This window comes from Globicephala melas, chromosome 2 (assembly GCF_963455315.2).
Source record: "Globicephala melas chromosome 2, mGloMel1.2, whole genome shotgun sequence".
NCBI lineage: Eukaryota > Metazoa > Chordata > Mammalia > Artiodactyla > Delphinidae > Globicephala > Globicephala melas.
Genome location: NC_083315.2, coordinates 79,529,669 through 79,553,829, shown reverse-complemented (window position 1 = coordinate 79,553,829; position 24,161 = coordinate 79,529,669). Strand labels below are relative to the sequence as shown.

The window sequence follows — 24,161 nt, the reverse complement described above, 5'->3', positions numbered from 1 at the left end:
CATTAGATGGAGGAACTAATATCACACAAAGTGCCAGGCTCAGAAGTAGGAATGGAGTCAATAAGGAGGAGGCTGACTCAAGTGAGCCAGGCTGTAAGCAGAACCCCAGGTTAGCAGTGTTAAGGGCTGTTGGCTACAGGAGATCACGAGTGAGCCAGAAATCCAAAGAGAGGCAGATGAGTCAGAACCCAGGATGTGAATCCAAATACTGAGGAAATAGTGTTTGACACAGCAGCTCTTTAAACACTTCCCTGGAGAAGCGGTAGCTGAATGAAGAATAAGAAGATGAGTTTCAGGCAAGTCTCCGGGCTCTCTAAAAACATCAGATTGAAACCAGATCATGACAAAATGAGTAGTGAAGTGCCAAATAATCAACCATCAGGAAAGAAGTTTTCTGAATGGTTACAAGCTAGACTAATTCATGTGTCTATTTTTAATTTTTTTGTCAGCTTATGTGCATACACATGATCCTGGGATGATGATGTTTAGAAAACAGTTTTCATGTGTATATTCAAGACTATATCTGGCTGCTAAAGAAAAGCAATCAGCTGATTTTCCTTGTTTTTCTTTTACTAATTAGGAGTTGGCTGGATCTTTAGTACAAGCTACCCCGTGGTCCATCTATTCATCCATCCACTCAATAATCACTTATTACCAGCTACTAGGTGAAGGACCATCCCAGGTGATGGGAGGGAAAAAGATAAATAGACCCAACCCCGTCCTTGAGAGGTCAGTGTTGGGAAGCCAGTCTCAGTTTGGAGAACAATAGTGCAGAACACATTGATTGCAGCAACAGAATCTAGATCACTTTTCCTTTGTCAATAACTTTAAATGGGTATGCAGACAATAATCAATAAAGTTGGTGCCTGCACAACTGTTACCAAGGAACTATTTAACTCAATTCCTTGATGCTACCGTCTCTGCCCAGCTGGGCCAGGTTGGCATTCTGATTGCTCATGAGGAAAAAAGACGATGCAATACTCTAGTTCTTCGTATGCCAAGATAAAAGTCATCAATCTCAATCTCTGTGAAAGATGAAACTCTCTGGTAAAAAGAGCAGTGAGCTCTATCAGTCTTTCTAAGGCGATGCAATCTTTAAGATGATACAGAGAGGGCAGAGGCAGTGGAGGAGTTCAGAAGAATTTATATGGGGAAAAGGGAAATGATAAAATTTCTCCACCTATTTTACAAGAAGCTAAAAATAAGACAGAACATATATTAAACCCAAAGGCAACAGTGTTTTTTGAAAGGTATGTAGTGTACTCTAGGTGGTAAATTATTTGCTTGTCATATGTAAAATCATCATCATCTAACATGAATATCTTGCTTTTTAAGTCAGTTAAGCCTATTACATTGTTCAAATTAATCTATTAAAATGAAAATTTCACTTTCCTCTTCTCTTCCTCATATACTGCTAACCCTTCCCCTTTCTGACTGATATGTATATGCCGAATCTTTTTCATTTCTAACATTTACTGGTTGGCATTGCCAGTTCCCAGGCATAAAGCCTTTTACTTTTTAACACTAAGACTTATATTCATATAAATTTATATTCCAAACAAAAGTCTTAGTATTAAGTACATCTTTAGTGAAATAGCTTACGGTGTCTCATCCAAAGTTTAGTAGAAATTAGGTATTTGATATTTGCTGATTACTTGATTCAAGAGAGTATTTTCCTCCATTGCTCTGCCAAATATCTGGGGTTTTGCTGCCTTGTGATCCCCAACACGGGTTATACCTATCTCTGTAACTGTCATATAGGAGCCGCTTGGTAAATATTTGCTGAATTAAGAAATAATGAAGGAAAATAGTGATTACTTGGAAGGCAATGCCAGATAGTAATGAAGAACCCAGATTTTGATGTCAGACTGCCTGGGTTTGCCTCTTGGTTCTGTTGTTTGTTGGTAATAAGACCTTGGGAAAGTTGCTTAACTTCTTTGTATCTGTTTTCTCATCAATAAAATGGGTATAACAATACTACCTATCCCCACAGAATTGTTGCCTGGATCAAATGATTTAAGGTATGTGAGGCACTTAGAACATATTCAGCCATATCCGTGTTAGCTGTTATTATCATCACTATCACTATCATTGTTATTCTGGAAGGCTGAGGGTTAGGAGAGAAAGGCGTTGGCACAATGAGATTCAAAGAGGACACAGATACTCTCCAGAGGAGTTAAGGACATATGGGTTTCTTTCTAATATTCAGGTTCCTCATTTATGCATGTATGGAACAGATAATTCTTGCGAGGAAGAAAAGGGATTACGTGGCTTTAGTGATCTTAGCAAACAGCTGACTTCTCCCACTCCAACTATTTTTGCTTGGCTAAATCATGTTCATCTCTCAAGTCTTGCATTAGGCAACTGTTCTTCTAAGAAACTTTCTTGACCTCAAAGTCTGGGTTAAGTACCTCTGTGATGCGCTCCTGCAGACTATTCCGTGGCTTCTGACACACTTATGGTTATCTTGATGCTAGTTTATGGTCTTCGACTGGGGATTTTCAATTAGTTCTCTGTGTACCACCAACTCTTGGATCAGTACACAGAGGCATAGAGGAGTGATGCATAAAGATGTATTCAAAGTTTTGGAGACAGCACAGTGTGCAATATACTATATCACGTTACCAACCCTGCATACCCAAAAGCTTATCATATCTGCCTTCTGATTCCACCCAAGGCTGTGGTTGGGATACTTTCTTGCAGAAAATAGCAAGGAAGAATTTGATGCACGCATCACCAATATATGTATGTTTGTTTATAAACAATATACATGCTGTTAGTATATCCACATTAAGTCCACTCTAAAATGTACACAAATAGAACTACCATACGACCCAGCAATCCCACTACTGGGCATATACCCTGAGAAAACCATAATTCAAAAAGAGTCACGTACCACAATGTTCATTGCAGCTCTATTTACAATAGCCAGGACATGGAAGCAACCTAAGTGTCCATCATCGGATGAATGGATAAAGAAAATGTGGCACATATATACAATGGAATATTACTCAGCCATAAAAAAGAAACGAAATTGAGTTATTTGTAGTGAGGTGGATGGACCTAGAGTCTGTCATACAGAGTGAAGTAAGTCAGAAAGAGAAAGACACATACCATATGCTAACACAAAAAATGGAATATAAGAAAAAAAATGTCATGAAGAACCTAGGGGTAAGACGGGAATAAAGACCCAGACCTACTAGAGAATGGACTTGAGGATATGGGGAGGGGGAAGGGTAAGCTGTGACAAAGTGAGAGAGTGGCACGGACATATATACACTACCAAACGTAAAATAGATAGCTGGTGGGAAGCAGCCGCATAGCACAGGGGGATCAGCTCGGTGCTTTGTGACCACCTGGACGGGTGGGATAGGGAGGGTGGGAGGGAGGGAGACGCAAGAGGGAAGAGATATGGGAACATATGTATATGTATAACTGATTCACTTTGTTATAAAGCGGAAACTAACACACCATTGTAAAGCAATTATACTCCAATAAAGATGTAAAAAAAATAATAATAAAAAATAAAACGTACACAAAAATTAAAATTTCAAAAGGAGGACATTAACACACACACACACACATGACAATGCCATTTACATCTTATTTGCTTAAGCTTGCATTATTAGAATTATCTTCAATCTGTAGTTTCTTGGCAGGAAATTTTACTCATTTTCTGAGAGTTAGTTTAGTTAATACTAGAAAATAAAATCTGTAGGTCATCTAAGCAGGGACACTTGAAACTGAACATAGCAGAGTCAGCCTTCTCTGAAGTGAGTCTTCTACTCTCCTTCAGCATACCTGGAATGTCCTATGCGACACTACACTAACCAACGTAGGTTTCAAATCAGGATACCAGGGTCAATCTTTGTATCAAGGATATTTTTGTTTGAAAAAATGCAAGTATAGATTTTCATTATTTCACTCCTCCATATCCAATTCGTCAACAAACACTGTCAGCTATACCTTCAAATGCATTCAGAATCTGATCACTTCTCATCTTCTCCATCCAAGCCACCATATTTGTTCCAGGTTGCCATCATCTGCATTAGCATTATATGGCCTCCCAACTGGTCTTCCAGCTTCTGTCCAGGGCCCTGAACTTCAGGCAATGAGATCCCATTAAAATATGTGCCCTTTGTCTGCTCAGCTATTTTCCCGTCTCACTCAGAGAGAAAGCCTAGGACCTCACTCTGATACACAAGGCATTCTATGACGATCCCTCATTACTTCTCTACTCCTTGCTCACTCGCCTTACACAGATCTTTCCTAAATGACTTCTGTGGCTATAAAGAAGAATGCATTGGCCTTCTCACTTAGCCTTAAGACAAAGGTGGAGGTGGAAGATGCATTTACCATAACTAAAGATGGTCAAGAAAGAGTTTCCCTGTGAGGTAGTCAGACACTGTGTTTCAAAGCCTTTCTACAACTAGACAGATTTCCTTCTGAGAAATTCAGCAGGCAGATGAAGACTGTCCCAAGCCAGTCCTTCTACTGATGGCCACCAGGACCATAAAACTTTTCTATTGAATATATGTTTATTTACTACAAAATAATGGTTTTACTTAAAGAGGACATTTTCATTATTTAATTTTGCAGATAAAACTTTAAAAATTGTGCACATAATAAAGATTATTTGCAGTACCCATATCTGATGCATCATCTTCACAACCACACAGTTTAACGTGAATTTAAATTCAGCCAGTAATTCTAAGGTGACAGTTTTATCTACAAAGCCTCCATTTGTATTTCAAGCAATTCGTTTAATGGAACAATTTAGAATACTTGTTTAAACTGATCCAAATAACATTAAAAAAAAGTTAAAGGAAATAACTTTCAAATGCATTTTAATAATAGAAACCACTGCTGTTTTTTAAAGCAATGAATCTTAGCCTTAAATGTGAGTGTTAATTACACAATTTCTTATTAAAGAGATTCAAGGAAGATAGCAGTGCAATCGTTATAAAAATGTAAACTCAGATAAAATCCACCACTCTCCCATAAAATACTGATTCACAAATATTAAGACCTCAAATAAAATACACGCTGTGAAATGTAACAAGTGAAACACTGAAAAATAAGATACAAAATTATAAAGTTCAAACATATATTATGCTTCAGTTCTCACTTTACTGATTTGCACCTCATGTACAAACAGTTCAAGGAACCTGGTGATTTTCCTTATTAAAAGGGCTGAGATGGCAATGATTGAACACTCTGCATTTTCTTTGTTAATAGAAAGTATGATTTATGAGAAGGGAATAAAAATCTAAGAAAACCACTCGATAAATTATTCAATTTTCAGACCAAGCTGATTTAGAGCAAATTTCCTTCATGCTGCCAGTATGGGAAATGTAGCTTATTGGATAAGAACACAGTGTTTAAGAGAATATCTGGGCTCGTTTCCTTGTTTTTAGTAATTTTGTGACTGTAGACAAGGCACATACCTCCTGTAAGTCCAGTTTATTCATTTAAAAAATGGAATAATAATAGGAAGCGTGTCAGCACCAGTGGCTTTCAAGATAGCTAGTATGGTGATGAACTTTTTTTGAAATATTATTTATTTTTATGTATATGAGAAAGATACATAATTAGTATGTCAACCTGAACATAAACAGAGACTTATGTCAGGAAAAGCCTAGGTAGCACCATGGGAATCTCTCTTTCTCAGAGAGTAGTTCTTTTCAGTTGTACTTTGTGACTTCAATTCTATGAACATGGACATTTTTTTAAAAACTGTAAAATTGTTTACACAGACAACTCAAATATTGGAAACAGAGCCTTAGGGTTCATATGGATCATGTGAAAATAAAAGGAAAAAGTGAGCTAGCATTCCTAAATTACTTAGCCTAGTGTTAGAGCATATTAAGAATGTAATAACTTTTGTTGTTGTTAATATTATTTTTTCCTTATGACTATTATTGTCATATTACCATAATGCTAATAAACCAAACATAATCTACCCTGGCATAAAAGAAGTTTATGAGTGTCTGTACAAAAAAACAATCATCTATTACTTTCCAAATGATTTACAAATAAGATGTATCAAGAAATCAAGGAACCAAGAAAGAATAAAAGAAATTAGAAAAAAAAGATGGGGGAATGGGGAGCTCACAGAGGAAAAATGAACAAGGACCTGATAAAATCAAACAACATAAACCATTTATCCTAAGAATATTTGATAAAATGATGTATGTTTCAGTGACACTGGGGTTAAGTAAATCTCCCAATAACATTTGAAGAATAATCATCTCTGGTGAATAGCACATACACCATCTTCTTAACCTTTAAATCAGGACATTTGAAATAAATAAAATAGCTTTTTACTTATTTATTTTTAAAAATTCCATGAAGTAATGCAGTATATACCACTAATAAAGGTCTAAAACTTTTCTTATAATTTTACTTAGTTCCTCTGACTAGTTTAAAAAATAGTTTTTTCCAAAAGGGGAAAAAATGGCAATGTTAATATCCAATATAATATTGCTTGGAAATTTTCCTCTTCAATGCTTATCTGCTTCCTATTTAATTGCAATTGTAGTTAATATTTTCCTACAGGGAATATTTCCCAGGAAAATATATGCTCATTATTTTGTGAATATGTTATATTTATTTTAAATAAAATATTCTAAATTTCACCCACCAACATATAAAGTAGCTTTAATATTTTTGTGTTCCAATTCTTATCACAAGCTAACCCTAAATTTTCTTTTAACACTGGCAAAGGACCACTCAATAATGATCAAAAGATAATATTTATTACGATCCAGATTTTTTAGTCATAGTAAGACTGAGTTCCATAGAGTTAATAATTCTTATATCCGAGAACTAACTGGGGACAGAACAGGACCCAATCTGGTGAAACTTCAAGTAATGGGTAAGTCATGTGATAGCAAAACTCATAAAAAGTTTCACCTTGATAGCCTACCATGAATTTCTCACCCAGAAATGAGGACTATGGGCCAAGGGATAAGTTAGACACTAAAGTTTATGCAGCTCAATATCAAAAAAAAAAACAACCCAACCCAAAAATGGGCAGAAGACCTAAATAGACATTTCCCCAAAGAAGATATACAGATTGCCAACAAACACATGAAAGAATGCTCAACAGCATTAATCATTAGAGAAATGCAAATCAAAACTACAATGAGATATCACCTCACACCAGTCAGAATGGCCATCATCAAAATATCTAGAAACATTAAATGCTGGAGAGGATGTGGAGAAAAGGGAACACTCTTGCACTGTTGGTGGGAATGTAAGTTGATGCAGACACTCTGGAGAACAGTATGGAGGTTCCTTAAAAAACTACAAATAGAACTACCATACGACCCAGCAATCCCACTACTGGGCATATACCCTGAGAAAACCAGAATTCAAAAAGAGTCATGTACCAAAATGTTCATTGCAGCTCTATTTACAATAGCCAGGACATGGAAGCAACCTAAGTGTCCATCAACAGATGAATGGATAAAGAAGATGTGGCACATATATACAATGGAATATTACTCAGCCATAAAAAGAAACGAAATTGAGTTATTTGTAGTGAGGTGGATGGACCTAGAGTCTGTCATACAGAGTGAAGTAAGTCAGAAAGAGAAAAACAAATACCATATGCTAACACATATATATGGAATCTAAAAAAAAAAATAAAATAAATTAAAAAAAGGTCATGAAGAACCTAGGGGCAAGATGGGAATAAAGACCCAGACCTACTAGAGAATGGACTTGAGGATACAGGGAGGGGGAAGGGTAAGCTGTGACAAAGTGAGAGAGTGGCACGGACATATATACACTACCAAATATAAAATAGATAGCTAGTGGGAAGCAGCCATATAGCACCGGGAGATCAGCTCCGTGTTTTGTGTCCACCTAGAGGGGTGAGATAGGGAGGGTGGGAGGGAGGTAGATGCAAGAGGGAAGAGATATGGGGACATATGTATATGTATAACTGATTCACTTTGTTATAAAGCAGAAAATAACACACCATTGTAAAGCAATTATACTCCAATAAAGATGCTAAAAATAAATAAATAAAGTTTATGGATAAGGCACAGAAATACCACCTAATGCGAGTTAACACATGATGAACACACTAGCTGTCTTTGGAGAGTTGGAAGAAACCTACTAAATGACACTACTGGTGCCTCTTCAAGTGAATCAAAAACACAAATATAGTCATTGAAAATTAATTTAAAAAGGAATTTTTCTACTTCTTGCTTGAAAGGTGTAATACAACTACAATTTTGTGATATGATCAAAAAGAAGTGTCTTAAAGTGGGTGAATTTGCCAGATATTTAAAGCTAATTTCTTGACAACAAGTAAACAAACGACTTGAAATTGCCATTGAGTTTTAACAAATTACTTATTGAATTTACCAGCCTTGCTGACTGTGTTGGCATTAGGAAATATTCTATTTTGATCTTTGCCCTTTACTGAAAAAGCCTTTTCCTGCTGCATATACTCTCTCACTACATAATGCTCTCTAGTCAGTAATCTTATAAAAATAATAAGAAATAAATATAATGCATTTTTAAGAATGACACCTGTTTTAAGAGTTAACATTTTAAATATAGCAACATTTCTCTGAGTCCCAAATAAAAATCTCTTTCAACCTGAAACATGTCAATTTGTAACATGTTTTCCTGACAAATATATATATTTAATTGTATTATAAATTCATTTGTTCATCAAAACCTTACTAATGAAGTTGAAAATCAAATTTTTGCTTAATGATTTTTTACTGTTTTTTAATTTTCATTTTTAAGTCACAACTAACAGGCTGAAAAATCAGATGACATTTTACAGCAGAAATTTTGATTCAGTTGCTAGTCAAAACCATAAACACTATGATTATAAAGTTACAATGATAAAATTTGTTATAGAAAGAATCAAGTGGTCCAACTGTAAAACAGTGCAATTTTAGTTTGTAGTACATTTCTTACTCCCAGAAAAGAAAAAAAAAATGGCACATGGCTATTACCATGGTATCAAATGAAAACAAATTTAGGACCCATTATTATCAGGGTATCCTTATAATGTATGTCCCATTAAGCTATTACTGTTAGTTCTGTTTTCATTTTTACTGACTTAACTTTAAAACATTTTAATAAATAACATAAATTTTGTTCTGTAAAGAATTTATTAATTATAATAGAATTTAGAATTAGAAACTTGACATATGAGGAAACTGATAGCAGAAAAGGTCAGAAACAGGGCACTTGGCTTGGTTTTTGCAGAAATGATACATTCTGAACTCATTCTCAAAATGTTCTGAGTAGTAGAAAAAGTTCTGATGAAAGAGCATACCAATAAATTTTGCACTTACTTTGCAGAGGCAAAGTGTCTGTAATACACTGTAATTCTGGCTCCTTGGCCCATTCAGTCTTTGGCAGGATCTGTGTCATCTCATAGTCACCATTCTCTGCCACCGACACTGGTTCACTGTCGACTGGAGTCTTTCTTAAGGTTTTCATGTGCTGTTGAACTTCCGCCAAAAGAACAGCTTGTATTGCTTCAGTTACCTGTAAAGTTTTTTTCTTTTTTTAATGAATTATTTTTAGTGTTATCATAAATGCTTGGAGTCTTATATAAAACCCAAAGTCTAGAATTTTGATTTGAATAAGTCTCACATAAATTGGAATGCTCCATTCCACGAAAATTACCATCTGAAACAATTGAAATGCAGTTACTGAAAATTGGCACCCAAATCATCATACTGTTCTTTTAAAAAAACCTCAAGAGAATGTAAAAGGAAAGTTTAAAGGGAGTTCTCAATTCTTTCTCATAAAATATTTTCATTTATACCAGAAGATAAAGAAACTTTTAATATATCACATTGTTCTGAAAGACAGGTTTAGTACCTCAATGTCTAGCTCTAAAACACGATTTAGCTAAAAACCCTTGATTTAAACTAGGTTGAATACAGAAAGTTAAAGACAAGACTTTAATAGTAAATCTCACTAAACTGTGTGTATGTGTATATGGTTTTACATGGCTTAAAATACTGCAAAGCCTGCCTTCTGATTATTGTACCTACCCAGTCAAGGACCTGTGGTTGAGGGAAGGGGAAGGGAGATATTTAGCACAGGGCATCTAATCCAATATGTTTTTAAAAATGAAGAACCTGGGATGTGACATCCCAAGTTCCACACAGACATGGTGGACAGGCCTTCTAACCCCTGATTCTATGTCCTTAGTAGTATATGTCCTCCCAAGGTTCTATACTCTTACATCTCAGTAAAAAGCCAGTGACAGTACCTTAGCCCCTTCCTGGTAAGAGATGAGGTAAGGTCCAGGAGTTAGGTAGAGTTCAAGGAAAGCCAAGACCTGAACTGGTGAGAGAAAAGGAAGGGCACTGCTGATCTAGATGAACTTGGGACACCTTTCCAATATCCTCCCCTGGCTGATAGTTAAACCTTTAACATAGCCATGTCCCAATGCCTACTCTTTTCCCTTCAAAAGCCTATCCTCTGTCAAGATGACTCATGTTCCATAATTGCCATCGTCCCCTCTGCCTTATTCCCAGTCTACCCATAGGATGCCTAGAGCTAGGGCTTTGGGACAACACCACTGAAACTGGTGATCAAGAGATGCTAATGCCCAAAACAGAGTAGGTATTCATTTAAATATGTATTTAGTCCCTTTTATGTGTCCTGGTAGCATGTGAGACCTTTAGGTTCCAGGGACACTTGAGAGTTTTTGCTGATGGCAGATGCTAGGTGAACTACAGGAGTAGAAGGAACTGGGTTCTAAACTCTATTCTAGAGTTTTAAATATAGGGAGTTTCCTGAAAGTATCAGAGGAGCTGCCTGATCACTGATCATCCCCCTATTCTTGTCCAGTCAGATGCTTGGTTGGGTCATGAAAAAAGGCTAATGAATGATATGATTTTACTATTGCTTACCAAATCTATTAACACTGTAGTACTGCCTGTCACAATACAGGTACATAATGCTTACATCATGTGAGGAGATACTCAACACTGTGAAAGCTGTTGCATGCCATGAACACAACATAGAATTCTACACATTATGATACTGATGAGTCATGCTTATTAATATCTACCACATGCTGAGATACATTGTATATTAACTATTAGCTATGATATCTATTAACATATACTATTCTATATCACAATAAGTGAATCATGCTTATCATGTAGATATTATGATGGGATAACCTGTATTAATTATTCATGGACAATTTTACAACACCGAATTTATGTCATTTTAATTTTGCCACACATTTATTTGATAGCACTGCTTCCAAGACATGAATGGTGTGGTAAACAGAGCTCTCAATCTGACATGAGAAGGTCCAAGTTCCTGATTTGACTATGACAGTTACTACAAATGTAACTTTTGACAAGTCACGTACTTCTCTGGGACTTCATGTCCATACTTATAAAACAGTCTGTGATGCTGAGAGAGGCTAGGATGAGAGCTTTCAATCACAGAAAGCTGTATGGAACTTGCTTCTGTTCATACCTATAAAAATCAGGAAGATATTAGAGGAAATCCTCAGAACTGTAGTACATCCAGACTATGGTCTATCCCTCAGAATGGGCAGTTTGGCCATATGCTCCCATGGGATTATGGATGCCCTCTCACAACTGTGATTTAGAAAGTCCTCTTTCCACTAGATATAATATTCTATAAAAACTTGGATCAATATTCTTTCTTAAAAAAATACAGGGATTTATGCAGCTTCAATTAACATTTCTAATTATTAGATTTATATATCATGACCATATCAGTTTTTACCTGTTAAATTTTGAAACTTTTTGACATATTTGTCACTACAAATGCATATTGCAGGAATAATCAATATGAGTATCATTAAAAAGCAAGATGAAGCAGAAACAGCAGAATGAAACATATTAACCACAATGAGCCGGTTACTCAGAGCCACAAAACTTAAAAGTGAATACAGAATGGCACATACCCAATTGGAGACAAACTCAAAATATACGCTTTGTGTTCAGTGTGAAGTCAATACACAGAGAAATGGTACAACTTATATAAGCATATAATAATGTTCCAGTATCTGGTATACAGTGAGCCCTAAAACCAGGCTAATGGAATTGAAATAGATATTGTATACTTTAAAAATATACACTATGGAAAGTAAAATTTAATGATAGTTTCTGACTGTCAGTACTCAAGTGTCTCTAGCATATAAACAGAGTAGATGAATTTTGTAGATAGGTAGTAGGCATAGAGTTTTTCCCAACAAAATATAAAATCTGTAGACATTATTTTATATAACTTTGTGATGTTAATACTGAGCTGAAATTGAAAGCACTATGGCTATAAAGCTGTCTTCCAAATGCATATACAGTTTTCCTGAAAAGACGGATATGCAAAGCATTACACGCTTATGAAGGAATGTGCAGATTTAAAATAATGTTTAAAAATCCATTGTTTGGGGAAAGAGAGCCACATCTGGGCCATATACTTTTTACTAGAAGTATTACTATGCCATAGCAAGCTAAAAATGTTAATGGTTTTCTACCAACACCTTGAAACAGCAAAGTATTGTAAAATAGCACAGAGTATTATAAAGACTCTTAAGGGCCCCTGTGGCCTGCTTGTGGTTTCAGTGTCCAGATTTTCTGGTATAGAAGCATTTTCCCAACACTCAGGCTCACATGAGCCTTTCATGTCTTGCATCATCTCCTGGAATAGCAATACTTCTCTCAGGAGGCCTGGATGTCATGATTTCACCCACTAGTGTCAGATTATAAAATCCAAAGAATGTTAGTGCTGCTTCAGAGACATTCAAGTTAGCAACCCCAAAACCTGCTGTTGCTTCTCCAGCATTTATTTCTATGTTGTGTATATTTCATGTGTGAGAAACAAAAAACAATCTCCAGACAAACTCATTCATCTGCGAAATTAACTCATCCTTACCCATTCCCTTAAAGGTACGCCCCCTTCAATTTCTGAAGTAGGATTATGCTCTTTTTTACAAAACCATCCCATTACCACCTAGTGTTCCTAAAATACATTAAAAAGCAGATTCAAATTAACATGATTTGACTAACTGCTTAAATGAACAGCTTTATAAGGAATTTGAGGATTGGTTAATGAAGCATTTATATGGATACTTGCAAGAGCCTCTGTTTTTCCTGAGGGCCCCAGGAATTCTCATTCTCACTTTACACATGAGTAAAATAAATAATCAACAAGTTAAACCTATCTTCCAGAGTCATTCATCAGGTTAGTGGCAGAAATGAGAGGAGAATTTTGAAGCTTAAACTTCATACAGAGTGAGTAATAAATGCTCTAGTAATATTTGTCCTGCTACCAGCATTTTACACAAGGTCATAGAATCATAGAACCTTAAGTTCCATTTGTCCAAACATATCCAAACCACATTAAAATTTATTTTAAGGTCAAACGAACAACTACAAAAGATCTTTAATTAGAGAAGCTCAGGATAACTGTTTGATTGAATTCTTTTTTCCTTAAGAATTGTTTTCCCTGTTGAGAAATTCTTTGGCTACTGGGGGAAAAAAATCCCACCTTTGATAGAGACTCTTTTAGGGTGACTGTAAATATGCTGGTAAAGTCAACATATACTAATATTTATTTGATTATCACAGATGCTTTTTGCAGAGCCATTCAGTCATTCATTAAATATATATTGACTGGCTACTGTCACTGGTGAAAGGGGTGAGTGAGACAGGCAAAGTCCCGGCTCTCAGCAAGCTTCTGTTACAGTGAAAAGACAGAAGATAAGCAAGCAAAAAAAGAAAATGGTATAATCTCCACTGAAAGCAAACACAACAAAGAAAATAAAACTGGATAATGTGATGGTAACTGGAGCATGGGGCAGCAAGGTATGGTGACAATATTAGATGGAGTGATCAGGGAAGACTTCTCTGAGGAGTTGGCTTTTGAGCAAATACCCAAATGATGAATGGAAAAAATGAGAATTCCAGCCTGAGAGAATAGTAAGGTCCTGAGGTGGAAATGAGCTTTGTATGTTCTGGAAATTATAAGCAGATCAACGTGGCTAGTGAGAATGGGGGAGAATGATGAAGAAAGAGGTTAGGCGAGGGGCAAATCATGTAGGCCATGGCTTTAATAACCATCCCAACTGTGTTTATTTGGTTTTATGGTGTCAGCCCCCATAATTTGTTCTGAGTTGACTTTCTTTGTTTTCCTGTAACCAAAATTAACCATTTGTAATTGGAATTATTGCTATTCTTGTCTTGCAAATTTGACATTTATTAAGCCCATGAAGAATAAAGTTCCAATAAATATTCATCTAATCAATGCACAGATATTTATTGTACAATGTTCAAAGCTATCCACAAAAAAATCCTTAAAAGAAGAAGAAAGACTTAAATTGGACATTGAGGAAACCAACTCTCTATATCAGCTCACAGATGATAGAAAAATTATTTCTAATTATACCTACCAAATTCACAAGCCTAGGGACTTTTATATCCAATTTTGAAATCAAATAGTAGACATTTCTGCCACCAACTGAAACCTCAGTGGGCAATAAGTTACCTGTAACAACATAAACATCCCTTCCTCAGCCCTTTCTATTCATGCCTCTTAACTTGGTTCATCCTTGCATGTTATTTTCCACTTTTCCCTCATTATTAGTCTCTGCGTTAGTCCTATTAAATGAAATACCCTGGAAGAAAATATGTGAGGACAAGAGTACCTACTCACGTATACTCTCAGGTAAAGGGGAGTATGAATGAACCACAGCAGCAAGGAACTCTTCCAATAACTTCAAGAACATGAACCATATCATACCTGGACAGACTGGTCTTTCCAACAGGAAATTAGCTTCAAAAGTGAAACGTCAGCTTCAGGTAGATGGGATTCACTCTTACCTAGAAATATATAGAACACATTTATATCTTCAGAGTATTACACATGGATGCAGCCCAATGATCTTCAACCCTGGCTGCACATTAGAATCACCTAGGGAGCCTTTTTTTTTTCCCCACAAACACCGATGCCCAGGTTCAATCTTCCAGTGATTCTGGTTTAATAGGTCCCTGGGTGAGGGTGGAGCAGGCATTAATACTTTTTAAAAGTATCTCAGATGATTTTCATATATAGCCAGAGTCAAGAAACATTAATTAACTTATATATATATATATTTCTAACAATTATACTAATACACATTCACATCAAATCAAATTCATCTTTATACCTTAAACCCATTTCAGTACCTTTTTGCCAACAAAATACAATGACCAACATTCCCCCCAAAACAGATCACTGAATTTTACAATGCCTTCCTCATACAAATAATCCCTGAAATTCTACCTTGCCATGAAGCAGTATCTATCACACAGAAAATCCTATAAAAGACTTGCGTTGATTCATCCTTACCGAGCTATACTACTCTGATCAATAGGTATAGCACTTATGTTTTAATTTGACTCATTTTGTTATGTATTGTTTCTTTCTAAGTTTGCCCTTTTAAATGTCCTTTCTATCTATTTGCCCTAATGTTCAGTGTGAAATTTTAAGAGTGAGCTATGGCTTGGTTTATTTAAATTGATCCATAGAGTGTCCGACAGTTCCCTACACAAAAAAGCACTTAATAAGTGCCCTTTCATTAATTGAAAATGAACATATTATCATCCAAATGAAAAAATCAATGAATTAAGGCTTTCTGATGGCTAAAGTATATTATCTAGGTGCCAGATCCAGGAGCGAGATAAGGAAGAGTGATGCAGGCTTGCACTGGAGGGAAAATTGCTATAATTGTCTATTTAAATTAATGTTTGAAATCCTGGATCAACTATTTAAATTAGTATTAGTCCAAGATGCTTTTCATTGAATTACCATTTTATATATTAATAGATATGTGTGTGTGTGTGTGTGTGTGTGTGTATATATCTCACATTAGTGGTGAAGGGAAATGTAATAGAAGGTATTGATATAATGTAAACTGACAATATGAAAGAAATATATAAGAAACTTCTGCTCATTAATATCATCATTTTCTCCTGATGGAACCTATGATGTGAATTTGAAATGCCCAAGAACAGTACATAAAAGATGTGATATGATACAACACTATGAGTTTGAAGTCGTATTTTCCATTTCTTCATGAGCACAGCAGGTAACAGAGCATTTTCTTTTGATCGCTTTCCTTTCTCCCTCTCTCACTTTGTTGACCTTGTGATTCCACCATCAAAGCTAAGTATCGGTCGCAACCGTAACTACTTACTGGCATCATGGGGTACTTCACAGCACACTTTAATGTGATGTTAAAATTTTAATATGAGATGGAAATGAGAGCCAACTTTTCTGGGCAATAACAGTGAGTTAAAGAATTAATTATAACTTCAGGGGGAAAGATAAAAAGAAAACATCCCAGGCTTCCTCAGGCTTGGACTTTATAGAATTAATAGCATGAAGTGAATCCCTCCTTTCCCTTCACCTCCCATCTGGCGACTATAAAGCATAAAACTATGTTTCCTTAGTACCTAACTGAATTTTAAATGCTATAAATGCCACCTCTCAACATCAGGGAGATTGTTCAGTAATAACACTAGTTGCTCAGGCTGCTTTGGTTGGGAAGTCATAGGAAAAGTTGGGGCCTCCTTGGCTCTGGTTAGCAAATCCCTAAGTCTCTGCAGAAACTACTTATACTGCACCTTAAATTCTAGTCTCTTTCCCAGTGTTATAAAAAAATGAAAATTAGAGCAAATAACCCTAAAAAGGGCTACTATCTAAGGAGAAGGCTGGCAATCCAGACTGGATCATGTAGAGGAATCATGACTTGTAATCATAAATATGAGAAGTGGCCTGACATAGTGGAAAGAACAGGAGTATGGAATTAGACAGAGTTGGACTGGAATCCTAGCCCTTCAGCTTGTCGGCTGGTTGACTATGAGTGAATCAGCTAACTTCTCTGAGTCCCAATTTTCTCAAGGGTAAAACAGAGATAGATCCTCCTACTGTGCACTGCTGTTTATATATTATTTGAGGTAATATGTAATGTAAAGTCATTGGCATAATTCTTTGGACATACTAGGGGCTTAATAATTGGAAGCTATTAATAAACTCTCACTTTAAAATATCCCAAATGAATATTCTTTTCAGTAGCCCTGAGAGGGCCACTGTGCAGTGTTGTTCAGGTCATACCAATGTATTGATCACATACTGCACAATTTTGGAAGCAAAATGCACATCAATTCTGGAATCTTATTCCCATTTTACAAATGCAGTAAATTCAGCTTTTAAAGGAGTAAAAGATACACCCAAAGTTAAGTAGTAAGTGGCAGAACTTGATCTTGAACCTTAGTGGTTTATCTCCAAAACCATTGTTCTATTTTCTATTCATCCATTAATCCAAAAGTACTTGCTTAATTCCTTGCAGGCATTGTTCTAGGAACTGGGGACACAGCAGTGAATAAAACTGTCATAAAAAACAATAACCTAGGGAGGGTGGGAGGGAGAGAGACGCAAGAGGGATGAGTACGGGAACATATGTATATGTATAACTGATTCACTTTGTTATAAAGCAGAAACTAACACACCATTGTAAAGCAATTATACTCCAATAAAGATGTAAAAAAAAAAAACAACAAAAAAACCCAATAACGTCCCTGGAGCTTACATTTGAGTAGCAGGAAGTAGATGGCAAATGGAAAAATGCTATACAGCACGTCAGATAGTGAAAAGGATTATGATAAAATAGGGAAAGGGGTAGGGTATGCGGGGGAGAAGGGAGGGCACCTTCACTTATAAGATGGTATTGGAGGAGGAATTGAAGGATGGAGGATGGAGGTGGGGAGCAGCAGGTTGACTTCTGTGGAATCTGGAGAAAGGGCATTCTAGACAGAGGGAACAATCAGTGCAAAGACCCTAAACCCTGCCTGTCATGTGTGGGTAAGAGTTAAAAAGCCCAGCAAAGCTGGAAGGAGTGAAGCAGGGGATGAGTACAAAGAGATGAGGTCAGATGGGGGGGTGTGTCTGATGACGTAAGTAGAGCAGCCAGGTTATACAGGGCCTTGTGAGCTATCCTAAGAACTGTAGCTTTTATTCAGAGTGAAACATAAGCCACTGAAAGGTTTTAAGCAGTAGCATGAGGTTCTGACTTAGTTTCAAATAGATGACTCTGGATGTTTGGTTGGGAATAGAGTGTAGGAACCAAGAATAGGAGCAGAGGGTAGTTAGGAGGCTTCTGTATCCAGGCAAGAGGGGATGAAGGCTCACACCAGGGGGCTGGCCATGTAGGTGGAGAGAAGCAGTCAGAATCTGGGATATATTCTGGAGGTAGAACCAACATGATTACTAAAACATTGGATGTGGGGTACAAGAAAAAAGGGGAAAGTCAATATGACATTAAAGTTCTTGGCCTAAATAACTGTAAAGATGGGACTGCCATTTAATGAGATGTCAAAAATTTGGAGAAGCAGGTTTTAGAGATGAATTAGCCATTTGGCATCAAAAGAAAATCTAAACACCAAGACTGTTACTCAGAAGAATTCAAGGACCATTATATAATCTTCTGAAATAACTGTAAAACTCTCTAATATAATAATTACTTATTTGGTAATAAAGATATTGATACAGTAAATTCCCCATAAATCACATATGACCTTAATTTAATATTCAAATGTGTCCTTTGCTGAAAAGTTTCATACTTTTAGGTATTTCAAAGATCATTTGATGAAATCTATCATATTACATGTCTTATAAGATATTTACTTTAATAACAAAATTTCATGTATATTTCAAATATAGACAGAATACAAAACTATAACCATGTAAAATACAGACTGAATCAAACAATAAACATGCACACTTCTTATTCTAAACTGTAGGGTGCTATCCAGTTATAGCACTTTCATTTCATAGAAGAAAAAAAATTATTAGACTATATCTGTAACTCCTTTACCATTTTGTAAATAACCATAGAAGCTTGAAATATTTAAAATATCATTCCCAGGACTTTTCATCTTCTTATGCACAGACTCCATTGTGAAAGAACTGTTGAAATAAGATTCAAAGGATATTATTAAAGATGTATAAAAAACATTTTGAGAAATAAATTGACGATATGACTGCATGACCACTTTAACAAATTTGGGAATTGAACACATTATTTTTAGCAATATCTTTGACATTATTCTCTTCGGTGAATCTTTTTTCCCCACTTTAACTTACCTAAAACCCTAACCCCAAGTGAATTGTGAATCTTAGTTTACCAGAATTATCTTGTGATCCACTTTTACTGGAGGGGCCTTGCGACTTTAGGTCATGTGATTTGTGGCTAATGTAATAAATTTTTGAATCCTAATATGTTCATAGCTGCCAAAAAATTATCCCCAGGTACCATCAGGACTTGATGAAGACAGGCTTTACCCTAGTCCAGTGATTCAATGAGAGGACATTCAGATACTATCCAGGGATATTCTCATAGGCAGATAGCTCTTTCCTTAAAATTCAGTTTCGTCACACACTCAGTTGTTAAGCATAAAAAGATTTCTCCACCTTTACAACCACAGTGAAATGTTAGCAAAATGGCCAAATTTATTGGAAGGATTTGGAGTGACAAATCCAATACACATTGTTTTGATTTCCCTAAATATAACATGCAGTCTCCAATAGCAGATCAAATCTGAAATGGCTTATTTAGGGAAGCAGTCTCTAATCCTGACACTGCCATTCAATAATTTGTTTTAATGCAGAATTTTGTAAAGATTAACTAAAGTGTGGCAATGATTTTAAGGCCATTTAATGGAAAGCATGCTGAAAGCCCTTAATCTCCCCTAAAGGGCACCAGATATATCCTTCCCATCCTGTATTCAGTATCTGGAACAAACTTAGAATGAAAACCTCTGGTGACAATAACTGAGTCCGTCATCTGCTCTGTGGGATCATGATTAGGCTAACAAATATAAGTTGTTTTTAAGAATTTGAAAAAATCTTGATGATCACCTATTCTATTCATCTCATTTTGTAACTGAGGAAAGCAAGGCCCAGAGGGGCTAAGTGACTAGTCCAAAGCCACATGACTAGTTTAACAACAAAACCAGGGTTCATTCTCAGGTTTTCAGGCTTGGCTGACTACAATTTTTTTTATCATACTTTAGGTGTTATTTAATTTTCTTAGTAATAGAAAGAAAAGTGCCTAACTGAAATTAAAATACATATATATTATATATATAAATTATAAATATGAAGTTATATATTATATAAGTGTATATATATATATATATATATAGTAATGAACAGAAGAAAAGAAAATAGAGGAAAATTAAGTATATGAATAATGAAATTCACAGTCTCTGTTTTCTCATTATTAGGGCCACCAAACAGAAAATGGAAAATCCTATAGCATAGAAGCATTATAATGATAGGGAGCTTAACACTGAATCTACATAATCCATAAGGATTTGCTACCAGACTGTAGGTTCACTGAAGGCAGGAACTCTATTATCTAGTACCTGACACAGATATTTGTTGAACTGAGCTCTTACCAAAGAATAGAAATGTCAAGGACTATTTACCACCATGTACTGAGCAGTTCAAACGGCACATCTTCTATAAAGGCTTTCTGATGGTTTCATCTCACACTAATTATTCTCTTTACTCTGACCACCTATAATACTTACCTATACTACAAATATTTCTCCTTGTTCCTTCAGTGTTTTCTACTTATTTCATGTGCATTATCTTCATCATTTCAATTAGTTCCTACCCAAATGAGAAATTTATTTATATTTCTTCTATGAGCTAGTGCTAAAGACATATTCAGTAAGCACTTGATGAATTGAATCCAATCTTCTAACATCAGACTATGAAAAAGTATATTGAATTTTAGGAGTGGGAGAAGGTAAACACAGAGTCAAGGTTAGCAATCAGGCTCTGGAGTTATACTGATGCCCAGCCTTGAATCAGCTTGTAAGGCTCTGAATTAATATTGGGGTTGATACTTTCTCTCCATAAGCCTCAATATCCTCATCTATACAATAAACAAAATAATGGTACCTAAACCCCAGCTTTGCTGTGCACATGAAGTGAAATCATGTATGTAAAGGGCTTACATGGTGACTAGTAGATATTAAACACTCAAAAAACAATGCCTATTATTACTAAACTGTACTTTCTATAAGTGAATTAATGATAACCTCTTCTATTTTAATATGCCGAAGTATGAATTAAACAGTGGGATTTGAGGTATGAAATTTTCAAATTTTTCCTTTCCTAATGATATATGAAGTATATCATCATAGGCATTTATTTAAATGTTTTTTGTTCATACTTAATTCACAACAAGTATAATGGATTTCAAGGTGTGTGTGAATCTATCTACCTATCTGTCTATCTATTGAATCATTCAGCATCCAGTACTGTGAATTTCCTGGCACATATTATGAGAGCAATGGATATTTGTTGGATGAATAAATCTTAAAACATATAGATGTATTGCCCAAAGTCGTCTCCAATCTCAAAGAATTAAAAGGAAGATTTTCTTAAAATTGTTTTAAGCTAAAGGAGATGTTGCATATTTACTCTTCATCTAGAGGAAGGAAGGAAGGTAGGAAGGAAAGAAGGAAGGAAGGAGAGGAGGGAGGGAGGGGGGAGGAGGGAGGCTAGAGAGCTAAATATAACAAATAATGATAATTTTTTAATGTCGTAAATAAGAATAGTCAAAATCTCTAAGCATGTCTTACCTGTCAATTCCACATGCCAGTTCTAAAGGCATGTTAACTAACTTATTAACTAAAAATAGTTTGCTCAATAAGTAAAAGATAGTGTTTGGCTCTTGCAAAGAATCAGAATTATTTTCCAGTCTTCTTGGCATCCCAGCCTGATTTGGAAGAGTGGAAGTGTATTTATTTGACAAGTCCAAAACTTTTCTGGAAAACAAATTTACTTTTGAATAGTCTTTTTTCATTTCAGCATTGCATAAATCCCAACCTGGCAGCATCAATGAGAAGTGATCTTCATTTGAAGCAAGTCCTAAAGAAACGGGACCCTGAAGTTTTAAAATATTGAGATGCTTAATGCAAAGATTGTCTAATTCTTTATCCACTCCCCATGGCAAAAGGCAAGATAGGAGCAATTTAGCTGTGTCTATTGTGAGGTTGGCATTGACTTTTCTAGATTGCTTAGGGTGCATCTTTTTGGAGCTCTTTATTTTCTTCTGCCTTTTAATGCCATCATTTTCTTCTGATAACTTCATGGTATTTTCTCCTTGGGCTGGGCTTTCACTAACAGGCTTGGCTTGTGCCTCCACTGAGAGAGGACCACAGGCAGTTTTATTTCTTTTCAGTGTCAGTGTTTTCTTCTCTACTGTGCTTTTGGCTCTTCTCAGGATCTCACTGCCATAGAATGAATTGGAAGGGTCAACGTCACAGATTGGAGTTGGCAGCAAAAGTTCAACAAGGTTTTCCAGATCAAATAGAAGGATATGAAAACCAATGTTACTCCATTTTGTCTTCACAGGCAAGACATTAAAAGGTCCTGAGAAACACTTGGCATCAGCGACCTAAGGGAGATTTTAAAAATTTATGTGTCAAAGTTCTTATTTTTAAGTGATTTTATTAAAAGTTCCATGATATTAAAATGGCATAAAAAGAAATTAAGTAGCAACACAACCCAAGGCATTTTAATTTTTTGCCTTAGCTATAAAAATTCCCTTCTAAATTCAACATTCTATATTCTAATTTTTTTGAAAAACTTTTCCTTTCTAAAACTTCCATTTTTTCCTCTAAAAAATATGAATTAGGCCTATAGAGTAAGATGGCATCAGATTAACTTTCTTCCAGATACACTTTCATATCTTCTTACCAGTATAGCCATGAAAACATACAATAGGGGAAAAGTGGGTATGAAAATTGAGAAGAGCAGTTAGAGCACCTGCAGTAATTTAAGAAGTCTTTTAACAAAAATGGTCTCTCGAAATTTGTTTAAAATTTTTAATAATTGGAAGTAACCTAAATGTGAACAAGTATCAAATTGCTTTTTTTTTTATTTTAAAGGCTCGCCTTGTGGACTTGCATTTGTTCTTTCTCTAAGTTGATTTTGCCCTAGATACTGGCATGGTGGGCTCCCACAATTCAGTTATGTTCCTGTTCATTTAGGGTGCCTTACTTGAGTACCATATACTCTCATGCCAACCTATTACTCTCTGTCTTATTCCTTGCTTTTTTTTCTTCATAGTACTAATTATTACCTTATAGTATATGAAATATTTGTTTGTTTACTGTATATCTTCCCCAGTATCACTCAAACTCCACCCCTGGTGTTTTGTGCATCCCTTTGTTCCCAATGCCTATAAAATAATGCTACTATACAGTATTATTATTACTATACAGTATTATAAATATTTGTCGAATGAACAATTAGTATATATATACAATGGAATATCATCCAAATATATTTAAATGATGGTGTACGACTGTATTTTTTGGGGAAAATGTGTTCTATTAGGCCAGAAAAAATCCTTTTTGTAAAACTATGGGACTTCTCTGGTGGCACAGTGGTTAAGAATCCGCCTGCTGGGCTTCCCTGGTGGCGCAGTGGTTGAGAGTCCGCCTGCCGATGCAGGGGACGCGGGTTCGTGCCCCGGTCCGGGAAGATCCCACATGCCGCGGAGCGGCTGGGCCCGTGAGCCATGGCCGCTGAGCCTGCGCGTCCGGAGCCTGTGTTCCGCAACGGGAGAGGCCACAACAGTGAGAGACCCGCGTACCACACACACACACACACAAAAGAAATAGAACCTGCTCTGATTCAATACCCCTGCCTACTGTCAGAGGTTAAATACTATCTTGAATTCCATGTTTATGATTTCTTTGCTTTCATTTAGTGTCCTAATCTTAAATATCTATTCCTAATTAATCTATTTGATTCTGCATGTTCTCAATTTTCATAAAAATATAATTATGCTGCTTATAATTTTCCATGATTTGCTTTATTTATGCTGAATTTTGCGATTGTGAGATTCATATTTGTTGATTACAGCTGTAGTTCTTTCATTTTTACCACTATAAAGTATTATACTATATGATAACTACAGTTTATTCATTTAAATGGATATTTAAATTATCTTCAAGATTTAGTATTACAAAAAGAAAAAAAGGCACAGTGAATATTCTTCTGGTGAAGACTTTCTTCTGGTGCACATCTGCAAAACTTTCTAGAGTGACACTGAT

At 35.7% G+C, this 24,161-nt stretch overlaps 1 protein-coding gene across 1 annotated transcript in view; it reads right to left on the bottom strand.

The window, feature by feature from the left end:
* Window positions 1-24,161, bottom strand: part of WDR72 (WD repeat domain 72) — a 189,700-nt gene that overhangs the window by 65,267 nt on the left and 100,272 nt on the right. Inside the window, exons 14-17 of the mRNA XM_030878732.2 lie at window positions 21,678-22,495; window positions 18,896-18,987; window positions 14,782-14,861; window positions 9,330-9,525 (exon numbers count right to left, since the gene is read on the bottom strand). Of these exons, the coding sequence (XP_030734592.1) occupies window positions 9,330-9,525; window positions 14,782-14,861; window positions 18,896-18,987; window positions 21,678-22,495 (1,186 nt within the window). The remainder of the gene's footprint in view (window positions 1-9,329; window positions 9,526-14,781; window positions 14,862-18,895; window positions 18,988-21,677; window positions 22,496-24,161) is intronic.